The sequence below is a fragment of the Lissotriton vulgaris genome, unplaced genomic scaffold (genome assembly GCF_964263255.1).
Source record: "Lissotriton vulgaris unplaced genomic scaffold, aLisVul1.2 SCAFFOLD_709, whole genome shotgun sequence".
Taxonomy (NCBI): Eukaryota; Metazoa; Chordata; class Amphibia; order Caudata; family Salamandridae; genus Lissotriton; species Lissotriton vulgaris.
In genome coordinates this window covers 582,316-607,188 of record NW_028245466.1, presented here as the reverse complement: position 1 = coordinate 607,188, position 24,873 = coordinate 582,316, and the positions used below count along the sequence as shown (strand labels likewise).

Genomic DNA, 24,873 nt, shown 5'->3' with positions numbered 1-24,873 from the left:
CGGAATTGATGAGTGTTCTGCTAACCCAAGAGGCTCTAACACAAAGGCAACACGTTTACAGTTATAAAGTTAAAACAAAAACACCGGCGCTGAAAGGAACTACTTTGTGTGTGGCTGTGCTATTTGTGAAAGAGAAAAATGCAGTCACTTAAATTGAAGAACTAGAGGCTGAATAGGGTGACCTACTGCCCCTTGCTATAGCAGACAGAAGCAAAATGTGAACAACAGACCATTGAATGAAGAGGGCTGGCTAAAAGCCCCTTTGAGTAAGTATATTATAAATAGAATTTTAGTAAAACCAAAAGGTGTTGACGAACCCCAGACCTAATAAGGCCTTTAAGGTTAATCCCTTACAATAAACTCTACCTAATCTATGCCTAAACAGGAATAGAAAGCGCATGACTTCTGTCTTGTTTTACTCAAATCATGCATGGATTACGACGGTGATTCACAGGTAAGCACATAGCGTAATAGAGTAGGTGTAAAATTATTTTAATCTACCTCTTACACATGGAATCCATAGTTAAATTGAAGGAACAGCTTTGCTTCAGCAAGTGTACCGTGGTTTATCAAGTATTAAAGCAGAAGCACTATATCTGGGTGCTTCAGTATTTGTCTCCACGGCCATGAATTGGCCGGTCTGGTAGCGGCAGCAATTTACTTGTAGTTCCCTTAATGAAGTCGGCCTAATGATCCAGTTTTCCTTGTATAAAGAAATAAAGGAAATTTGCCTTTTTTTTCTTCTGCAGAGCAGGAGAAAAGCAGTGTTTTAAACTCATGAGAGGTTCATGGGATCGTGTTTGTTAGTTTATGCAGCACAGTCTCATGGGGTTACAGTGTATGATGCGAGGTCACTATTATATATACACACACACACCCACACACGCACAAAATAGCTGTTCATGAACTGGAGTGCTGGCTGAAGCAGTTACTGTGCAACAATGGAGGTGAACGCTCCATTTAAAAACTAGCATTGCCAAAGCCAATACGTCTCGCCTATGCAAGACGCTTTGGCATTGGGTTTCAGCCATGTTGTAAACCAGTGCGACTGCCGTTCAGCAGGACTAAAAGTTAGTGGATTAGAATGTTGTAGAGTTGAGTAGAATGGAGTACGCTGCTGTAGAATGTCGCAGAGTGGATTATGGGGCGTAAAGTGTTGTAATGCGGAGTAGGGGAAGTAGAGTGTCATATTGGAGTAGGGGAGTACAGTTCAGTGGCGGATAGTGCAAGAGGTGCAGTGATGTAGAGTGCTGGAGATGGTGGAATAAAGTGCAGTGGGTTGGATTGGATTGAGGTAGAATGGGTTGGATTGGACTGCGGTAAAGTCAGGGGAAGACTGTAGTGCAGAAGAGTGATATGGAGTGGGGTATTAATTTTAATTTATAAGGTGCAGGTTATTAAGGATTTGCGAAATTGAGCGTACACCGTTTCTTTCCGCATAGGTGTGGGTAGGGAGTTCCATAAGGAGGGGCCAAGATATGCGAACGATCGGCCGCCCATCCGGGATAGTCTGACTCTAGGCACAGAAAATGTTCCTTGGGTGGCGAGCGAAGACAGCGCGAAGGCGCGTAGGGCTGAACTAAGGACTGCAGATACTGGGGGGCTACACCGGTTTTGATTTTGAACATGTAGTTCAGGCCTGTGAACTTAACTTAGTTCTCCACCCTGAGCCAATGAAGGTCACGCAAGTGACCAAAAACTGTGAATCCAGCAAAGAAGTCTTGCGGCAGAATTCTGAACCATCTGTAGCCTATGAGTCACCGATTTGTTGGTCCCCAGTTAAAGCATGTTACTGTAGTCCAATCTAGAAATGACAAGCGCCTGGACCACTGTTCTCTGGGTATGCACTGGCAGCATCCAAGTAATCTTTTTAAGCCATTTCAGGATGGTAAAACAAGTGGCAGCTACCTTAATAGCTAGAGGTTGCATAGTTAGGGAGTTATCGATAATGACACCCAAGTTTCGAGCTCGGCGGGAGGGCTGAGAAAGAGAACTCATTGCCGGGGGCCCTAGAGATCTTTATTTTTCCCCAAGAACAGGACCTCAGTCTTCTCTCCGTTGAGCCTGAGGTAATCATCCTGCATCCACGATGCAATTTTATCCTGGCCCAACTGTTTGGGGAAGTCTCAGCCACCCTCTCCACTGAACGAGAGAAGATAATTTGGGTGTTGTCCGCATAAGAGAACAAAGACAGACCAGCCTCTTCAGCAATATCAGCCAAAGGTCTAACATAAAGGTTGAATAGTGAATATATAGTGTGGGGTGGATTAGGGTAGGGTGGGTAACTGGATTAGAGTCAATCTAGAGACAATTCTGAAGAAAATCAAGAACGCTTAAACAAAGCAGCAATTATTACTCATCAGCAAGAAAACAAAGGAACAGGTTGCGGATCCCTGTTTCTTTCCAGACCGTTTCACCTGGTTTTAAATTGAAGAACTTTAATTCCTTCCTCCCGGCGTCCTTTCAAGATGATCACCCATCCGCCGACTTTACCTTTGATATGTGTAAACACACGACCTGCTAGATGCATACCTCCACATTCCTATCTATCAGAAATCCCAGAATTCGTGTGTGGACGTCTTATGCTTTGCCCAAACTTTTTGGGTAGATAATTTAGAGATATGGTCATCCATGTCTGAATCTCTGAATTATCTACCCTTCGCTTACGGCAAGAGAAGTCAAAAAATGTCATCCTTAAAATAGTAGAGAGTGGTAGGGAATTTGCAGAGGCTAAAGAGATCCTAGCGGTGTTCAGAAAATTTTACCAGAAACTGTATGGTGGAGAGGTTATGGATAGGAGACAAGTGGATGATGTTTTAGATATAGGACCCCGACTGGACAAGTCATTTCAGGAGGAGCTGGATAGGGATATTACGGAAAAAGAGATTAAGGCTGCCTTACAGGAGCTAGCCTCTGGGAAGGCTGTCGGCCCAGACGGCATTCCATTAGAGGTGTACAAGAGTATTGAACCAGAAATCATGCCGCTATTAATAGATATTTTTAATGGGGTTATACGCACCGATCTGATTCCGGATTCGTGGAAAGAAACTCCCATTGTTATATTCCACAAAAAGGGGATGCCTGGTGAGAACCCTGGGTCTTATCGACCAATCTCACTGATCAACGCTGATACCAAGCTTTATTCAAAGATATGGGCTTTGAGGTTGGGCAGGATTATTGGCGGTCTCGTTTCCCCTTGGCAGCATGGGTTTGTCCCCGGGCGTGGCACTACGGATCATACTAGCAGGGCAATAGCCCTATTTGACGCCCATGCTGCCACGGGAGGTGAGATGGCCATGATCCTGCTCGACGCAGAGAAGGCTTTCGACCGTGTGGACTGGAGCTTTCTCTGGGGTACCTTGGAAGGCAGAGGGTTTGGGCAGAAAACCATCAGAGCACTGAGGGCAATGTACTTAGAGCCTAGGGCCAGAGTCATAGTTATGGGTGAGAAGTCTGACCTGTTCTCCATAGAGAGAGGAACGCGCCAAGGGTGCCCGTGCTCCACGATCCTTTTCTCTCTCTATATTGACCCCCTCATTCAAGCTATCTTAGGCTGCCCTAGGCTAAGACCAGTGGTTTTTAATGGTTACGAAAATAAAATTCTAGCGTACGCAGATGATCTCGCGGTTTTTTCAACAAACCCCCAGCAGGCAATGGTTGTTCTGTCCGAGCTCACCAAACAGTTTGGTGCCTCCTCAGGGTATTTATTAAACGAGGCAAAGACGCAGATTATTTGTACAAAAAATATAGTAAAGACTGATTCCAGATTTGTTGATGCAGCAATCTATTTAGGAGTGAAAATGAATGCCTCAGTAGGGAAAATAGTTGAAGAGAACTATATACCACTTAGTAAATCTATAGAGACTGATCTGAGACGAATGGATGGGCTACATCTCTCATTGATAGGGAGGGTTAACGCGGTGAAGATGAAAATGTTCCCTAAGATATTATATCTCTTTAGGGCTATACCGCTACTCCTGGAAGAGAAAATAATTAAAAATTTGGAATCTGTCTTTATTAGATTCATTTGGCAATTTGGGAATGTAAGGCGGTCAACAAATTTATTGTCACTTCCAAGAGAAAGGGGTGGGTTGTCTCTGCCGAATTTAAGGCTGTACCATTGGACTTGTCTTTTATCACAAATGTCGGTACTTTTTCAGACAGAGGCACGCTCGAACGATGTAAACTTTGAAGATCAGCAACCCCCCTCTATATATGAGCTGCTGTTAGGTAGGAAGGCGATGGGCTTAATGCTATGTGAAGTGGACCGTAGATTTTATAAGAAAGCCAGGTATAAGGTCATGGATAGTGTCTGGCGGGTGTGGAAGGCCTGTCGAAAGCAATGTAACATTCCAAAGGTTAACCCATTCCTACAGATTTATAATTCGAGCCTCTTAGCAAGGGGGTTACCTCTGATTAGACCTATATTGCTTTTTCACAGAGATTTATCACAAATATTATAGGAAAGGATGCTATAAGTAAGAGAAAGTCCTGTAATTTCTTCAAAACATTTTATTATTTTTCTTTTTTGTTTTTGTTTTGCAATCTATCTATTTATACATAAATACAAATTATTTTGTGACACGTAAACATAATCTTAAATAACAAAACTGTCTAAATGAAATATAAACTTCATAAAGTGCAATTGAAGCAAAACACCCCTAACAATTCATCTTATCCTATTGTCATTCATTCTATCATGCATACCTCTACATTCACTACCTATTCTAAAAAGACAAATATAAACATAATGACAAAACCTCACATAAGCCTAACACAAGATGCTCTAAGTAGACCTCTGTAGATGTAAAGGAGAGAGGTCCTACCACTTAGTCATTTACTGATCTGTACATTATTTTCAAATTTATAGTACATGTCCGGATCTTTAGTGTGTACGGCCTACGTACGTTTCGGTGACAATTGATATTTAAATCACCTTCTTCAGGGCCAAAACATAAAGAGAACAAATAGGACAAAACATAAATACACCAATTAAAAAGCGGGGAGTTCTTCAATTTCTATTTATAATAACAGGACAAGTCCGTGGTCTTCTACTTTGTGGACTTTGATAAGGGCACCGTTTACCCCAGGTGCGACTACATCTGATAAATAATATCGTCTCACATGGTTTGGGCTCAGGATGGGTTGTCAGTAACATGGCTTACAGACATATTTTATGTGCTCCACTCAATTCAATTCAACTCAACTCCAGGTTCCTTGCAAGATCAGGAAGGAGAAATCAGGAATTCTAACAATTGCTCATTGTTGACCCAAGAGACCATGGTTTCCTTTTCTCTTGTATGCTTGTGTGTGCAGATCATGGATTTTTCCAAAAAATCCTCTACCCTGAGGAACCCTCCTTTAAATGAAGAAGCAACAAGGAGACTCAGATAGGGCGTATGGAAATTGGGAAAGTGATATTAGCACAGAAGGGATGTTCTTCTAAGGTAGAAATAGCCATCCAGCAATCCAGAAGACTAACTACACTTGATGTTTATGCCAGGCTCTATAAAAACGTTCTAAAAATTGTGTAATTCACAAAGTTTAGAGCCTATTGCTTGTCCTTCGGCCATGTTCATTAACTTTATTAAATGTTGGTTTTGAGTTAGGCTTGAAGTATGAACCATATGCAGTCAGTGGGCAATGATTAAGGTAATTAGAGGCCAAAATATGTTAGCTCTTGAAGTTCTGGCTTTCAGGTTAATGAAGGCTTTTTGAAATCACCTTACAGTATTGCATTTTCCCATTCAGTCACGGGAAGGTCCCATGATGGAATGGGGAAATGCACCGGTGTAAGGGGTTGCCACTGGTGTTAAAAGCATTACAATGCCCCCTTTCAACTTATCGTCTTAAGAAATGTTCTTTTAGTAGCTATAATTTCTAGGCGCAGGATAAGAGATATTACTTTGTTATATCTTTATCCATATATTAAAGTTTTCGCAGATAGTAGGTCCTTAGAACGGAATGCACCTTTTTGCCAAAAATAGCACCTTCTTTTCACATACCAGTATTCTTCACAAATCCTACTTCTACAGAAGAAAAGAGTTCACTGAGCCTTGTTAATTTTTTTGTTTGTAATGGAAAACTTTCAGACAAGCCCAGTCCTTTTTTGTAACTTCCAGTAGTTCTGAGACTGAAACCTTCCATATCCACTATTAGCAGATGGATAATATCTGTTTTCTTGGCTTAGGAGTCGTGGGAAATACCTCTGCCCAACTTGATTTAACAAAGATAAAAAGATAGATGGCAGCTTCTTGGGCAGTCTTCAACGGGGTCCTTGAGAGAAATATGTAATGCAGCTACTTGGGTCTTTCCCACTACATTTGTTAATCATTATGAATTGAAATTGGAGGTGGTGGATTCTTTCTTCAGCTCTTGATGGAGGTATGTTTTCGGCTGTCCAAAGGTAAGTCAGGAAATTACTTTTCCACCCTTTAGATTAAAATGAATGAATTTTATCTCCTTAGGTTTGTGATTTTTTTATATAAACACAAATGCATACTATATTTTTGGGAAAAATATACATCTTAATATAAGTTGACTATTAGGCACAATGATTCTAGTTGTATATTCAATGAGAAGCTTGTGTAAATCCTCACATATAAAACTGTGAGAAGGAAGATAGGGAAGGAAGTAATGGTCAGATTACTTAACGGCAATCTTCATTACTCTGGCTCAGAGTCTTCTTTGACGCAGTCATACTTTCCTTCCTCCCAGATGGTGGGTGGTGTAGCATATACAACTAATAAGAACAGACAAAAGCAAATAACATTTAAAAAATAAAAATGCTAATATTGATGAGGAGTTTAATTATTAACAGGAAGTCACATGCTTTCTATTCCTATCCACATATAGGTTATTTGGAGTTTACAGTAAGAATCACAATAAAGGTCTTATTAGGTCTCACCTAGGCAGCGCATGTGCGGTCTCTTCAAGACATGTTGTATCTAGGATATAGGCTTGAAAAAACGCCATTTTTTTTTATTGGTTCCGCTTGCTGTCCTTTAGAAAGTCTGGCTTTTCATTGGTGAATGCACTTAGTATTCCCTCCTTTTAGAATTTTGTATCCCCCTGTGAGGACTGGCCCTGGTACATGTGTTATAACTGTTCAGGCTATTTATACTTTGAGAGAACTCTTTTTTTGGTTGGCCTGCCTCTTTGCTATTTAAGTGTTCTGCTTACTTGTGCAATGAAACGTCAGTCGCTTCATTTGCTTGCCATCCCTTGATCTCCCCGTGCCTCCATCTCACCCCTCCCCCAACAGTGTTCGCAGGCCCCCACTACCCATCCGAGGCCACTGCTCGTTTTTGTGTTGGGTTAATTTATGCATGATTTGCAGTGCAGTCTTTCAATCTCCCTTTGCCATCTCACCACAGTTCCCTGCACAACACTGCTAGCCCTCCCCGAGATCGATGCAGTTATTTTTAATTAGAAGCTTTTATTTATATAGCACACCTATCCATGCGCTCAGGGGTAATTAAAGGATTAGCCCATTATCACAGGATGCTGAGCCAACACCAGACTTGAACATGGATCCCAAGCTTCTCAGTCAGCAGCTCTAACCTCTGCGCCATATCTTTTCCCTAGCCATGTTGCAGGGTGCAGTACCTTCTGTGGCCAAAAGAGGTCCCATGGAACACCTAGTGGGAGCCTGTGGTACTGCACACTCACAACACTGCTTGTTTTTCTTCATGACCGCAGAAACCAAGCTTCCTGCGCTCTGGTAAGCCGTGCACTCTTCAGGCCTGCACACAGAGGTGTGGAACCAAACCCGTGTTCTTTAATGCCCCAAAATGACTACAATTGTGATGCTACCACAAAACATTTTGTGATTGGTTGGTTTTCTCCTTCAAGCTCACCCACTTATAGACCACTGAAGTACATTAGTCCATTTCCAATACATGTAAGTGGATGGTCGCAGCTACTGCACTATGAATAATTAATGATCACTTCACCTTACATGAAGAGAAGTTGCTATTCCTGTAGGTCAGGCCTCATTTCCCACAACCCTTGGGTTTAGTGCCATTAACAAACAGCCCCACATAGACTGAATAGCTTTTTGAGAATGACCAACTTGACATCTAGGGTCAAACGACCTAACCTTGTGGTAAACGACAGACAGACACAGACACACAGACACACCCAGACACACACACACACACACCCCCACACACACACACACACACACACAAGATTATGTCTACTATTATTAGCTATACTCTGAGGGAATGCAGCCACTACTGCATTATAGAAAATCAGGGCTATTACTACAAGTGACCAATCAAGTTTAAGCCCCTTTGTTGTAAAGAAATGCCGGGAAAGTTCAGTTCATGGATGGTGTATGAGTGGGTTGTCTGTACACTACTTACTTAAGCAGCGCTCCTAGTCCAGTTCATATAGGTGGCACACAGGGTTCGGCACGCCACATACTGTGGGAGACTTACTCTTGCATCAAATCTTACATTTAACATATTCATCTGGTTAATTGCGAACAGCTTTAGTGTTCGCTTATGTCCTCTGTTATTCTTAACTAAGCCTCTTTGAGAGAGCCTAGCCCATTAGATGGTAAGCAGAACCCACCAAACCGGCTTGAGACACTTGCCAACAGTGCCACTAACTCCATTTGTCTGCCAGATGTTGGGATCTCTGTAGTAAAGGAAGATGGGACACAGCACTGACCACACTTTGAGCCATGTGGAGATCAGGAAAACATGGTACCAGGCCTAATGATGTGGTTACATTCCATTAAAAGAATATATTTGAAAAAACAAACAAAAAATATATTCTTTGATGTTCCTTGCATCCGCTACCATGTCTTTGCTGGCACTGCTAAGGGTACAGTACAGTATGTGGCCAAAAGACTTCCCAATGCACACCTAGTGACAGCCTGTGGTACGGCACCCTTTCCCTACTTCGTGCATATTAGAACGTTGCACTACCCACAATAATGTGCTGCATATGTAAATACATATAAGGTTCCAAAGGCGGTATCTATTGCATTGCAAATGCTTTTTTTATTGTTAAGGAGAACAAAATGTGTCTGTAAGTCGAGGCAAGGCCTTACACAAAACCACAATGATGAATAAGACTATAAATGAAGATAACCAGTAAGTGGTCTAAACAGCAGTAAATTTGAATTTCAAGATCTGCGCTGTGCATCAATGGGGTAGGTAGGCGCTGTGATGTGTGGAGCAATGAGGAGCATGGTTCATCACTTAGGAAGAATGAGCAACAGCAGAGGATCTGTCCCAGCTCCACATTCACTATTCATAAAAAAACTATCAGGAAATGCTGTGAATCCCACCTGAGAAGTACTGGACATAATGTGGGACACGCACCAGAATTCCACCAGAAGTACAGAAGAACCTGAGGCAATGTACTAACTCCATATTACAAAGTACTATATGCAATTTCATAGTAAACTGTACTAAACAAAACACACAACAGCATTAGTTCCCTATTACCATGTACCAGATAAACACTAACTGCCTCCTACAATGTAATCAATACCTTGATGGACCTGTAAAAACTTCAATGTCAACAGCACTACATGAAGAACGTATTCCTTCCTATGCATCGCTGTGACGCAAACATTGTTCAATACGGTTTCTCACAAAGTACTCATGTTTCAGTCTCTTGCCCCTCAGAAAGGGATGAGGACATCACTACCACTTAACAGACAAAGGCAATGAATAAAAAAGCAAATAAAGAGAGCCTGAAACAGTCTTAATTTCTTAAGTGGGTGACGTCAGTCCTACAGAAGGACGATTGGCCAGCTTATAGCCTGCATTTTGCCTCTGTTAGACAAAGGAAGAGCAGGAAATTGTCACTATGTAGAAGTCGGACCTGGGAGTGGAAATTACGAAGCAGGAAATACATACCAGCATGAAGAATCACGATGTCTGACCAAAGAAACAGATTTGAGTATGACATGGACAAAAGTACTACAGGGTAAGTGTGGCAAGTGGATATTCTGGAGAGAACGGGGCAACAGGTATTGGAATTAGATAGCAATATTTTACACACAGCAACGTTCTGACGTAAGACAGAAAAGAGAATGAACACAGGTGTACAGTATATGCTCCAAAAGCACCGATATGGGACGGCAATGCGAGACAGAAAGCAGTAACAAAGAAAAAGAAACTTGGTGGGGTAAGGCACAGACCTACACCCAGAACATTCAAAACAGCAACGTAAAAAACTCAAGGAAATAACAACGTTAAAAAAAATATGGATTACAAGCAGTGCTTTAAATGGGCCGGTACTCACCGATACTGAGTACCAGCAGTTCTCCGATTTCTGTCCCTGAATACCGGAACTTTATTTTGGGCAAGGAGTGTACCGGTACTCTCAGAAGCAGCAGGGTTCAGGCCCTGAAGTACGGGTACCTGCAACGCAGAAACTGAAAATGACACTTTCAAATGGAGCGTTTTATGTGCTGCTCTGGCTGGCAACAGCCTGTGTATTTGTGTATTCCTGCGCTGGGTTCAAAGGGCTTTGCAGGGGTTGATTCACCGTTTATTAAACCCTGCTGTGTTGCCTGAATTAAGTCAGGAAGCACAGTAAGAGAAACTTTCAAACAGTTCTCTCTCCCTGGTGTCTTGAGAGGGCCGGTGTGAAGGTGAGCCTTCACAGCAAACTGTAAATGTTCGTGATCACCCGACCCTCTCTCAAAACCGGGACATTTGTTCATTTTTGCAATAAGTGTAGAGACACCGGGACATTTCCCGAAAAACCGGGACTGTTCTGGCAAATCCAGGACATCTGGTCACCCTAAATCAGTGAGTACCGGCACTTTTAATTTTCCATTTAAAACACTGATTACAAGGATAGGTGAACAGAGGAGGAGGATCTGCCTGCAACATACACAACATAAAGAGAGTTTTTGGACATGCGTTCCTCTTTTCTCCGGAACTGTTAAATGACCCATCTAAACAAGACTCGTGTTTATTTTTTATGCTTTGTGAGACTGGAACAACTGAGCTTCATAAACGAGGGGCATATCGCTTTTTGAGGAACAAAAGAAAAAGGCAGAAACTCCTTTATTATCTGCTTTTCAGGGTTATACTAGGAGATAGGAGACTAGCAATAGTGTATCTAAAGCCGAAGAAAGGCTCATCTCCAAGGTTCATGGTGGGATCGCACTTCTCTTCTGTTTTCGTAGAGGATACGTCATTGCAAAACAAATGTACATCAGCATCATGGAGAGGAGCAGGTCCCACTCCAGCATTCTCGCAGGGGGCGGAGTTAGCAGATTTTTTCTATGATATTACTTAGTCACATGGCATGGTCCAAACTTTAAGTCACCTCATAGCTTAGAGTACAACGGCTGGTAAAACTAGCAATTCAGTAGTGACAGATGCTGTGCATTCATCAATGCCAATAGAAGCTGGAATGCACAGACTTAATTGCTACAGGATTTTACTTACTTCTACCCTAAAACAGCAACACTCGGTTAACGAAATATGAAAACAAGTTCTCTCCCTTTTGCGATGTTTGAGTGCGTCTGCAATACTTCTCAAATAGAAATGTAAGCTTAGTTACATTTATTTCCTAGGAGACCTATGGAACGAGCTTAACATAATTTATTAAGCAGAGACATTTTAGTAAAACCTCATTACACACTGAATAAATAAGCACACCTGATTCCCGATAATCAACTGTCCCCCTGGTGTTGAATCAAGGCTTTTTACCTACTCATCAAGATTACTTCCAACGCAGCTTGCTTCCAACAATTAGGCAAGCCAAGCAATTATTTTTCTCACTACAAAAAGTCTAAAACCGGCCAAAAATTATTTTTTTCGTGTTCGAGTTTGAACGGAAATCTGTTTTTATTATCATCATTCATTACAAAAAAAAGGAATCCCCCCCCCCCCCCCATAAAAGTGACTTTGTGCCCCAGAAATGGAAATTATTCCTTACAACAAAAGGTGCAATAATGTATGTGGGGGAGGGGGGGTTACCTTGAGCATATTAACCCACAATAAACTTTGGCATCCGACATACCCGTTTGCGGGAGGTGGGGGGGGGGGGGGGGGGCGAGAAGCAAAGGGCAAGCAGGGGCTAATGGACCACAGCTGGAGGCAGTGGTCGTTTGTTTCCAATGTCCCGGGGTCATTCCTACTATAGCTCTGCAAACGGTTCAAATTACAAACACTTTCTGCGTTGGACTCTTAGTGCTACTAATGGCCAGCAGTCACAGGTTTCACAGGGTGTTTAGTGTAGGGCGGTGGTTCTTAACCTTTCTGACTTGTGCGGACCCCTACTTAATCACTACTGGAATCCAGAGACACCCAACGAGTCATTACTGGAAGACGGGGACCACATCCTAGGCTTTTTCAATGAGATTTCAACTGCAAATAATACACACAAATACATACATAAGCATTCATAAAACAGATACACAAATGAGAACATGTTTTATTTAATTCACAAATAAAAAAAATATTATGAATGAGAAAGGCGAGCTTTTCTAAACACGACTCACACAACTTTGCCACTTACTTTACATACATTTTATTATTCTTTTAGTAGTATTTAATTGTCTAAGCAGTCGTGGACCCTCAGGGGTCCCCAGACCATAGGTTAACAATCACTGCTGCACGAATTCAACAAGGTCCGCAATCAACAATATTATAAAGTGAGTGTCCAGCCCAGTGCTCATCCCTGTAAAAAGACAGGTATTTGAATACACAGTATAACAAAACACTACACATTACATACACAAAAAGTATCAAGTACTGAGAGCCTCAGAGGGGTGGGACTAATGCCTCACGGTGAGGATATCCACGGGGGCGGGGGGGGGGGAGTGAAGCCTACTCTGGTGTAGGTTTCACCACAGTTGCAGTGCTCTCTGTGATTTGGTAAGAACTAGCAGCTCTCAATCTTGCAGTGTTTGTCTTACCCAGAGTTCGGGTCCATGGTAGGCCTCGCGTTCGCCTCCCAGTCCTGGTTCTTCCGTGGTGAGAGAAGACACGCCATCTGCTGGTGCGTCAAGTGGCGGCTCCACTCCTTCCGAGCAGTTACAGGCCGCACAGCAGTATCCACAACTAGAGGCAGGCATTCAGATGTCTTCAGTCAGAGGCCCTCTTCTAAGCACACAGTGCCTGCAGACAATGGGCCCACAGTGCCTCAAAGGGCTTCCTTCTTATACATAGACTGTGTGACTTGTTGATTCATCAGCTTAGTCCTCCCTGCATCGAAAAGCCAATGTGGTCTGCTTCCGGTTGAGGTTCGGTAACAACAGCAGAGTCACTTCAAGGTGCCTGAGAGCAGCAGCGGAGGCAGCTTGGTCTTATCGGGCACACTTCTAGTCAGTGCCTTGGCAGCTGCACAGGCACTTGGACACACAGTGGCAAGTGTTTCCAGGCAGCCACTTCACTTTTAGTAGCATAGTTCCACACAGACACACTTTGGGCAAGTGCCACTGGGCGATCCATAGTACCAGTCTGATCAGCCACTCTTAGGGCAAGAGCCACCACTGTGGCAGCAAAGTCAATGTAAGCAACACTTGTTGAGTGCCACAATTTAGTAATAGTTTTTTCTTCATTAGCACTGACAATCCGGGGCAAGTGCCACGGCTGAAGCAGAAGGGTCTGGGGCACACTTCATCAGTACCTTGAATCCTCCACTTTGGTGATATTGATCGGCTCCACAGTTACAGTCTGCCATTCATGGCTCCACAAGACTGACACAGACCAACGGCACCAGGATCCCCTGCTTTTGCCCATGCCAGTAGTCTAGTCATCCAACAGTTTGTACTGCAGATTCCCTCATCTTCCAGGCAGGATCCTCCAGATACTATAAGTCAAGGAACAGCTCCTCTTTCAGGCCAGACTCCAGGTGATATTCCTTCTCCTCTTGTGAGCTGGCTTTCAAGCAAACACCAGCCTAGATTGCACAGTAATTCTCTGGGTATTCCACGAAGCACCCCCTTCTTTGTCAAGGAGAAACTAGAACTGGAACAACAAGTGGGTCAACACCTCACTGTTAAACCGCTACAGGTACAGCAGACATGAGATGTGTGCTTCCAGAAATGATTTGGGTTGGTGGTTATTTCATTTGTCCCTCTTAGGCTGCTTCTCAGACTCCACCTGTGTCCTGCTCCTCAAAGCAGGGTCATCTCCAGGTTTCAATACACACAACAGAGGCACAAAGAGGTATGAGCATTCTGCAGCTGGATATCACAGACACAGTGAAGTGGAAGGGAGACAAAAGGCTGACCCCTTTCTAAAGGAATGTTCACACTGATGACAGGAAACGCAATCCCCACACTTCACCCATACCATTCGCCAAATGACAGTATTTAGGGAAACTAATCAACAATTCTCTACAGCAAAAAGATCAAGTTTAATTTCAAGCTAATCTCCTCCTTCCACACTTCAGCGTCTAGGTCCTCTCCCTCCAATCTCATGAATGACATCAACATACTTTCACTTTATGGCAAAGTAATCTCACCTCCATCTTGTGCACGTGAGCTGGCAAGGGACTTCCAGCAGGCTCCTTCACTAAATTTCACTTAGATATGCACAATGCGTGCAACACACAAACCACACACATGTATACACATGCGCTCTAGATATTAGCACAGGGATCCAGGTTCACTAATGCAGCAGGAGTTTACACAAGGGGGCCAGTAAGCCACCACCCCAGTGACACAGGAATAAAATGTGTATTCACAGTAAGATCACTTAAAACACTGTATGCTGCCACCACCGTGATAACCACTGAACCTGTACAGAGACAGTAGTTCTTTGTCACTATGGAGAGAAAGCATGCTTGGTGCGCCCCTCCAGGTTCAGGATCAGACTCGTATCAAGGAACAGGCTTAGGCCTTTGCGCATACACTAGATTAGCGAGAGTTCGGCCAAAATCCAAAAACCAAGCTACCAGATACTCGGAGTTCAGCACCTATGACAACTGTACAATACAGGGGACGTTGGAGACCCAATAGCATCTCTTATTTTTTAGAAAAGCTTGATGCTAAAACGTGTTCCTTGAAATCAGAGAAGCTATGATGACTCAAATATGTTGGTAGTATAACTGTATTTCATGTTACTTTCTTTAAAAAAAACATTAAAAAAGGAGAAAAACATGAGGAGTCTACCCTCCGATATTCACTGGAATACAGGCAAAACAATCATAATCCAAGTAAAGGGAAAATAGAGATTTGGGCGACTGCTATATTTGCATATTGCGTCAGCTTTACAGTTGCTCAAAGTCACAAAACTCCAGTACAATGAATGACTAAAACTAAGCCTACAACATTAACTATTTTCTCTCAAGGTAATAATCTTTTACATTGCTCTTTCCATTCTGTAGTAAGAGAGAACAAGAACCTATCTATCTAGTAGATTCGAGGAAGGAATAATATCTCACAGCAATCCCAATTCACCTTTTCAGAAAAATGATTTCAGGATTACACATTTGTCAAGAAACAATGCAAGAGCAACATGAAGATATAATGGATTTATGCAACACACTTGTTCAGCAATGGCATCAACAGACAAAAAGGCAAAATGTGCCCAAAGATGGCAAGTAAATAATATATTGCTGACCTCTAGGGACAACAGTCTCACTTTATGAAAGTTCTTAAACTCCAAGATCATTCCTACCACATCATTTATTGCACTATAAGGGACTAGACTGTAAGACGTATTTGAAATTTGAAGTAAAGAGGAAATGCATGAATCTAAAAGTATATTCAGGCAGTAGAATACTCCGGATTGTTATCTTGAAATACTGGATGAAATGTACGGTTTTACATGAAAGATAGATTCTGTTGTGATCTGAAATTCTCCCATTGTGAAGTATTTGTATTGATAATGATAGGGCTAGCAGCCAGATGGGCGCAAAGAGCCCCACTATACAATCTTCGCCAGTGCCGCTTGGCTGACGACAGCGGTGTAAGGGATATTGGTCCTGCTAGGGAAGCTAGCCATACTGCTGCCGCTGAGCACATACGATTTGCTGCAGGCTAGAAGAACATTCTGATTGCGCATGTTGGATATTGTGCCTGCTGAAGGCCACACGAAATAAACATTCAGAGAAAAATATAATTACACCAGAAACAATGAACGTTCTATTGGTTGTTAGGAGCTGCAATTTTCCGCCTGCGACATCTCTTTGAACCCTGCAGCAGCCTACCCGCTAGGAGCTGCACCCCCATTAGGTTCAGTGAGTGGGTCTGTGCAGCTGGAGAAGGAACACATGAAATTAATGGAGAGCCATAGCTTAGCTGGATATCAGCGTTTGGGAAGACATTTATTCAGCCTCGTTCTCCACAGGTAGCACTCAGAAGCAATTTACATGCACGATAGAGGAATTTCTCATAATGCAAAAGAACAAACTTCCACTGTCATCAGCTGTTTTATGGCACTTTTTTAATTAGTGTAACACCAGTTTCAGCCATATATCTTTGAAAGCTGAGGGGATTTTATGCTCTACTTACCAGCTGCCTTTCCTGCTTTTCTAAGGCTGTTCGATCTCTGGTTATGGCCCTCTGCGTGCCTCGTAACTCTTTATTCTGCTCTTTTATTACATCTGGAGGGCATAAAAAGATTAGAACACTTTAGAGTTGTAAAAATACGTATTCATTAGTAAAATGATTTTACTCGATAAAATCTCAAGTGTGATGTACTTATGCAGGAAGGAGCACTTGCACTGCAGATCCATGACTTGGTCTACCAGATACTAACATTCCTAGAGACCCTACGGCTCGGTACCTTTGTTACATCCATACTGTTTTATATTCATTGACAAACGATGGCAAACAGAGTTATTCACACACATCTCTGTCCCTCAACAAAGATAAGAGTGCGTCTCCAAAGCAGGCTCCAAATTGTGAGTTAAATCTATTGAAACTAAAATCTTGAAACTTTGAAAACTATTTAGTAACGAATACACCAACAAGCACCAAATAAACCTCACAATGCACTTTGAATTTTCTAAATCAGTAAGAAACCTACGCTACATTAAGGCCTATAAAACTTATATCTCACCAAAAGGCATCACAGGACTAGGCAAAAGAAATGACGCAACAGAATTAACAGTAGCGTGGAACCAGCCACTCAGGTCTAGCGGAGAGGCCACCAAACTATAGAACAATGAAAAGTACTTCTCAAACAAGATAGTTATGATGCGCTTAAGTATAAAGTGGAAAGGTTTTCCTTCACTCTCATAGTAAGATTACTATTTTCCATTGTCCTTTCTCTTCTCTTTCTTCTGTATTGATGATTTACTCTTCATTTCCTGCATTATAAAGCACTTTGAATGTACTTCTTTTCTAGTAATTGTTAGCACTTTATAAACTACAAATACATTGGACCTTTATGGATGGGCATAACCTCACTGATTTTGAATGGGCATTTGATCCTTGCCGTCACTAAGGAACGGTTGCTGACAAGAGATTACGGGCTAAAGTGTATTGCCCAATTAGGATTTCCTTGTTAGCAGGGTTGAATTGGGGGGGTCCTCCAGTCTTGCTTGGCTCTCTTGTGGTTAAGTTTAATGGATTTCACCCGTGATCAAGTTAGCGTCTGGGAATCCGGGCAGCATGTTCTGAATGTATCCTAGCTATCTAGTGCATAATGTGGATACTGAAAGCAGCACAATTTTGCTCACTTGGGCCTTAAATGTGTTGTTTCGTAGATCAGGTAAGGCATCTGAAAGTGGCTGTGGGTCAGGTCAGCAGTCACGCTCTTTCAGATGGATGTGTAATCGTGCCCCACCATCTGCCTGAATAAATGTAGTGATCACTTGTTGGACCAGAAATGTAATGCTTGCCTAACTGCTATACAGCGGTGCAAAAAAATGTAAAAAATAAATAAATAAATAAAATAAAAAATGAAGTAGCCCGTTTCTATACCTGCCTTAATTCTGCCATTTCGGAAATCACTACAGTGTTCTCTGACAAAAGTAGTGGTGACAGACTTGCAGACTTGGACAAATACAAGTAATTCTCTGGCGGGCGGTAAAGCGTTTGCTCTAATGGAATTCTCGAGATTAACTTTCTCTTGAGGAATAAATCAACTGTGCCCATTACAACAACAAGCAGCAAGTAAACCCGGACTGTGAATCCATGGATGTGGGTGGATTCTTTATGCTTGAAATGGTCAAACAAACAATCAAGTCTGGAGCTCTGACAAAAAAATAAGTATAATACCCTTCATGGGGATTAGGATGGAATCATGTCCAGGTGTAGATGGTGGTGGGGTGGGGGGGTGGGGTGGGGGGGGGGGGGTTGGAGGATTAGGTAGTTTGGAGTAAGAAGCATTCCATATAAACATCCCTCATTCCAGCATAACGAGGGACTTTCATGCTCCTAAATCGCTAAGAGAGACGAAGAACGTAGGCTGTGTTATGTATGGGGAAGTCATGGATTAGCATGTACAGGTCTATTTTTCTTGGGGATATAGTTCATGTCATTCTCAACCCAGAGAAGTGACTGATGCAGTGGTGTGGGATAGAGGAAGAATCTCCCAACAGGAACCCACAGATTTTGGCAGAATCGAAATTAAATTATTTATTATAGTCACTAGTTTCCTGTCCTTTACTAGCTAACAACCAATAAGGTCTCGCCATCCCAGTTCTATTTTCCTAAATCTTATGTACACTTCATTTTAGATTAGTACACGTAATTCAAGCACTCTTTATTTAATCAAATATATTAAACATCTAGAGAAAGCATGGACAAAACACTGCTTTCTTGTAGAGAAACACAAAAAACAGTGTTTTGTCGTCACCACCTCCAAGCATGCCTGCACTGATTTGCGAATACATTAAGTCGAAACAATTATAACTATAATGGACATCACAACAAGAGAAACCTGTTTGTGTGAGATTTCTTTAGTAAAAAAGCACAGCTACTGCACTACCTACTCTACAGAGCACAGGTGCTGCCCCACTACAGCACACAAGTGAGGGTTATCCACACAAAAAATATGTTTTGATGAGTCTTTCTCCCACCTACTTCTAACTCATCTTACCTCTCCAACATGGCCATTTTATTTATTTATTTATTCTGTGTTTTCTATAGCGCGAACCAGACCCTGAGTGGATGACGGAGTTGGGTGTCTGAGCGCTTTACATTTTGACCATTTCGATATCAGCAGATATCCAATTCTTTCACATCCATAACATCTCTATGTGTTCCGCTAATATTGGCAAATATTTGTCCATACACAAAAATATAGTGAGGAATAATAGAAATCATTAGATACCATTCAAGATTGGCTTGTCATACTTCAAATATATGAACAGAGGGGCTCGCTATTCAAGTTCAGTAAATGATAGTATCTTGCATCGGGAGCTGAACAGTTTCTTTGTTCTTTATTAGGCACGTCGTATTGACATTCCTATCCATAACTAGTTCAACGCCTCTGTTAGTCGTTATGGGAGATATTTACCCATCAGAAATGACTTGGTTTCCTTTTTTAATTGAGGAGCGTAGGTGATTCTTCTGATATTCGGTGGGAGCGTATTCCAAATCCTTGGTGCTGCTTCCATGAATGCTCTATCGTAAGTTTTTTTCTTAAGGAAGAGTGCTAGTTTCATTAGAAAGTCTTCCGATCCCCTCGAGGGTCTAGTACTTCCAGATAGTGTAATTTTATGAGCTAGGTAACCACAGTGGAGGATTGGCGGCCGGACAATCTGGGCCAACCACCCAAGCCTAAGACCCAAAATAAGAGCCTTGGGGTATGGATGGACCCAGCTCTTAATTTTTCAGTGCAGGCCCGGAAGGTAGCTGCCACATGCTATGCACTCATGAGGCTTCTGAGGAAAATTATCATCCTTCTTCCCTTCGAAACCAGAAGGATCCTAGTGCCGGCGCTGATCTTATCACAGCTAGATTATTCCAATGCATTATATCTATCACGGCTAGATTATTCCAATGCATTATATCTAGGCTCCCCCCAAGGGACAATTAAGATACTGCAGACTGTTCAGAATTGCGCAGCACGCATGTTGCTGAACGTCCCGCGAAGAACATCTGCCAAACCCGCACTTCGCCAGTTGCACTGGCTTCCAGTGCAGCAGAGGATCGAATTTAAAACCCTGGTCACGGTCCATAAAGTAATTCACAAAAAAGCACCCTTACTGATAAAAGCATTATTCTGCCCTTACCTTCCTAAGTGGGAATTAAGATCCTCTAATAAGAACCTCCTGTCAATCCCAAAAATTAGGAAAGTGCGTATGGGTGGCCGACGCTTCTCCTTACAGGCCTCAAGACTCTGGAATAATCTTCCACTCTATATCAGAATGGAAAGCAACCATCTTAGCTTCAGGAAGTCGTTGAAAACTCTCCTGTTTGTCTGAATTTGGTGAATGAACGTTGTCTAAAGCGCTGGGATGCCTCCGGGTAGCCATGCGCGATACAAATACGTAATCATTCATTTATTCATTCAGGTAATGTGGAGTTTTGTGATGTAATGCCTTCTGAGTGATGCAAGCAATTTATAGCTCTATTCTTGCTTCGTATGGAAGCCAGTTGATCGCTTTCAGATGTGGAGTGATGGTTGTATTTTCTAGTTCCTGTTATAAGTCTAGTTGCTGCATTGGTTTTAGGGGTGCTGTTGATATCTTATGGAGTCCTGATAGGGTTGCGGATCCATATTCAATTCTTGAAATGACCAGTGCTGGTACTGTCAATTTCAGATCATCTGGATCGATGAGGGACTGCCGTTTTTCAGAAGAAAAGGGGCGATTTTTGACATTGCGTTGATGTGTTCTAGCATGTTTAGATCTCTGTCCAGTGTGATACCCAGGGATTTGGTTGAGTCCACTATAGTAGTGGTACCATATAGTATTGTGATCAACTTGGCCCATTGTTTGATCTTGGCTGCACTTTTAGGAGGGGAGATCAGAAGGGTTTTGGTTTTTTGTGAGTTGAGCTTGAGATGATTGTCAGCTAGCCATTCAACGGTATTCTGGAGTGCATGGTTCATAGTGCTGATCTCCTCCGGAGATGATATTTTCATATGCAGCTGGGTATCATCAGCATACATGTGAAATGAAATGTTATCCTTAAGCAGTACTTCAGTTAATAGTTCGAAGTATAGGTTAAATAGTGAAGGGGATATAGTTGATCCATGTGGGACCCCAATTTTAATCGGAGATGGTGGGGATAGCGTGCGGTCTACCAGGAATCTTTGCGATCTGTTCTCTAGGAAGGAGTGGAACTATTTCAGCACAGTTCCTGATAAGCCCATCCTATTTTCCAGGCGCTCTAATAACTTTGAATGGTTTACTGTGTCAAATGTAGATGATAGGTCTAGAAGTATCAAGAGACACGTTTAATTACGATTGAGTGCTGGTAAAGCGTCATCTACTATGTGTAGGATTGCTGTTTCTGTACTACGGTTTGGTCTGAATCCAGATTGGTAGTCATTAAGTAGCTCAAAATCAGTATTATGTTGACTTAACTGATTGTGCGCAAATTTTTCTAGTACTTTGGCTAGAAGGGGAATGGTTGCTACAGGACGAAAGTTGTTAGGGTCCGAATGGTTCTCCGTAGGTTTCTTTAGGAGAGGGACCACTTATCCTGTTTTTAGGCAGTCTGTAATTGATCCTTGGGCCAGCGATTCATCAATAATCTTAGTCCAGTAGGGGATGACCATATGGTTGCAGGAGGGCCAGCATTTCACCGGCAGCGGGTCATTGTAATGATTATTTGGTTTTAGAGAAAGTAGAATTTTGGTAATGTCATGTTGATCATATATATTGAAGATTGACCAATGGGCATTATTCTTGGGTATTACTTGAATAGTGAAGGCAGGGTTCCTCCCTTGTTCACTCCTAAGGTTTGAGGCTTTTTCAGAGTTATTCTTGAGTACTCTCTCTAATGAGCTGGCTTTATCAGTAAAGAATGTTGAAAAATCCTCACAGTTCAGGTCTGATTTCGATGTTAGTAGGAAAGATTTGGCTACTTTGTTCGATTGATCTTTTAGTAGATCCAAGAGTTTCCTTTGACTGTTCTTGCATTTCCAAGTAAATTTCTAAAAACAAAATCTTTTTTTGATCGAAGTACGCTTTTATTGTAGATTTTTCTGGTTATTCTGAGTTTTTTAAGTGGGGGGATGACAGAGTTTGTCTCAATTTTCGTTCTGTTATTCTGAGTTTCCGTCCTTCTTCATTAAGTGATCCATTGAATCAAGGATTTTTATCTTTGATCTGTATTCCTTTAAGTTTTAGAGGGGCAACGTCATCAATTATTTTAGCTATCGTCTGATTGTAGTGATCTGTCAGCTCGATGACGGCCGTTAATTCTGAAGGGGGTTGGAGTTCCTTCTCGACTTGTATTTTTAGAATCCCTCGTTCAGATTTCCAGTGCCTCTGATCCAATGTTTGGGTTTGATTGGTTGCGATAATGTTTTCTCTTTTTTGGCTGATATTCGGAAGGTGATGTAGTGATGATCAGACCAGTCACAAGGATTGATTGAGATTTCTTGGATCGCATTTTCTTTGGAGAATGATCCAGTCTAATGTAGCTCCTTTAGATTGGGTAGGTAGGACACATGCTTGAACTAGTGACTGGTCGGCTAGGAATTCTTTCAGAATGTTGACCTGATTATCTTGGATGTTGTTCCAGTGAAAATTGAAGTCCCCAAAGAAAATATCATTGGAGTAAGGCTCTAAGTTGGTTGTAATAATTTCCATTAGATGGTCTATGAACATTAGGTTTTTGCATGGGGGAGTGATAGAATGAGTGTAGTTTGTACACTTGGCTGTCTGTGAATCGTGCTGTGAGTCTCAGGTATTCACATGAGTCTATAGGGTCTGCACTAGTTTTAGAGATGGTGATGTTTGATATGAGGATACATGCCACTCCTCCTCCCATTTTGATTAGTCTATCTAGTCGTATAATGTTATAGTTCGGCGGTACCAGCATGTCAAGGCATGGGGAGGATAATTCTGATAGCCATGTTTCAGTTAGGATAGCCACGTCAGCATCTTGATTCAAGATCAGGTCGGCAATGTCTGCTGCATGTTTCATTGCTGAACGGCAGTTGATAAGTAGGCATGAGATTCTTTTTTTAGGGTTTTCTAGGTCAGGGCTGTAGTCAAGCTCTTCTGGACTTCGCGTTATTTCTTTCAGGTTATACGAGTTTGGTTTTCTGTGCTTTGTATGTGTTATTCTGTTAGAATTAATTAGTACCACCTGATTCTTCTGGTTACTTAAATTGTCAAGGAGGTTGGAAGTCATATCGTAGGAGAGTAGTAGGTTTTGGATTTCAGTGTCTGACTGATATCTAAGGAAGATACGTGGCCTGTAATCCTATTTGATAGAGGCAGTGGGGTTGTGTTGAGCTTAGTGTGGAGATTGTGTGCCGATTTTTGACTCTGGATAAACTTGGCGAGATAGCTTTCAGAGAGCAATAGAGTATTCTTCATGTTCCTAATAGCGATGCGCATGTCTGTAGCTATCTTATCAGTCTGGGCCATGAGTATTTCTAATCCCTTTCCTGATGGAAGTAGGAGTTGGTGGTGTTGTTTTTGCAATGGGCCTGCTAACCTGTGGATCGTTAAATTGGAAGGTTCCTCCTCCGGCTATTTGTATATATCTTGCGTTCCCTCAATATTTCTTTTTTGCTCTGAGGGGCAGGTGCTGAGTTGATATCGGTCATGTTGCTTGTCGTCTCAGGGAGTTGGATGTTGTCCCTGATATGGTTTGTAATGTTGTGGAGGTCTTGGCATCAGATTGGCGCAGTTTGATAGCTTTCAATTGGAGTGCTTCTATAGGGTCATTGCCCAGTGTTTTGCGTATGTCTACTCTTGGGATGCTTCCGGTATTGTGTGTCTTTGTGTGTTTTCTAGTCCTAGAGGATTTGGAGAGTCTATTTCCCTGATATGTTTTGCTGTCTCTCTTATCGATTACCCTCAGCAGAGTATGAATGTAGGTGTCTGAGCTGCAGTCTTGTTGAGCTGATATAGGGCAGTTATGGACATGATCTTTTAGTGTTGCAAAGTGATCAGCAAATAGTTCAAGAACCTTGTTAGCTGCTTGGAAGACTACTGTGCCATTTCTGTAGAGGGTTATATTTAGTGAGGCCTTTAGATTCTTTGACGGTTTTATACTCAACTTCGTTCCATACAGGATGTTTCTTGATCCTTTGATGTTTAGCAGATTCGATATTGCGATACGCCATTTAGCTAGTGATCTGGTGTAGAAAATTAAATCTATAATGGCTACTCCGATTTTTGAGGTATATGAGAGGGGCCAAGATAAGTATTTCAGGGTTTTTCCTTAGTAGGTTGTATTTAAAGGTTTTGGAAGCATTTTGAGGGAGATTGGAGGGGTAGGCTATCGCTTGGGCATTAATTCTTGCGTGACTTAGATCTGCTCCTATCATTTTGTAAATTGTGCAAGAAGTTCCTCTGGAGGGGTCTCCTCCGCTATCTAGCAAGAGTTTATGTTTTGGTCCCGAAGGTACTCTCGTGATTGGCGCTGAGAGTGCCCTGTAGAGGGTGAATCATCTTCGCCTTTCTGTTGGTGAAGAATGTCCGTTCTTGATTCGTAATGTGTTTATCACTTGTTTATTTAAATCGGGAGTGCAGTCTATCCAATTATTTAATTAATTAAATCATCAGATATTCTGTGAGTGCTGGTTAGTTGTGAACTGGGAATAGAGGCTAATTATCTAATTAATTGTAATTATATCATTAATACCAGTATAATTAGCTATCTAGTCGTGATATATGAATTTACTGACTAATGACTTCTTTGCATAATTAGTTATTCTTGTAATGTTGATCTAACTAACTTGTTTAAATAATTATTCTGTTTTAATTTACAATGGTTTTATAGTCCTGGTGGTGACAGTCCTATCTTTCCTTCTGCATCTTGTTTCACCCTTGACCCTTCTCCCTAGTCTT

At 41.9% G+C, this 24,873-nt stretch overlaps 1 protein-coding gene across 1 annotated transcript in view; it reads right to left on the bottom strand.

Annotated features, from left to right (window-relative positions):
- Window positions 1-24,873, bottom strand: part of CHMP2B (charged multivesicular body protein 2B) — an 87,879-nt gene that overhangs the window by 29,188 nt on the left and 33,818 nt on the right. The window contains exon 2 of the mRNA XM_086949079.1: window positions 16,451-16,542. Within this exon, the coding sequence (XP_086805205.1) occupies window positions 16,451-16,542 (92 nt within the window). The remainder of the gene's footprint in view (window positions 1-16,450; window positions 16,543-24,873) is intronic.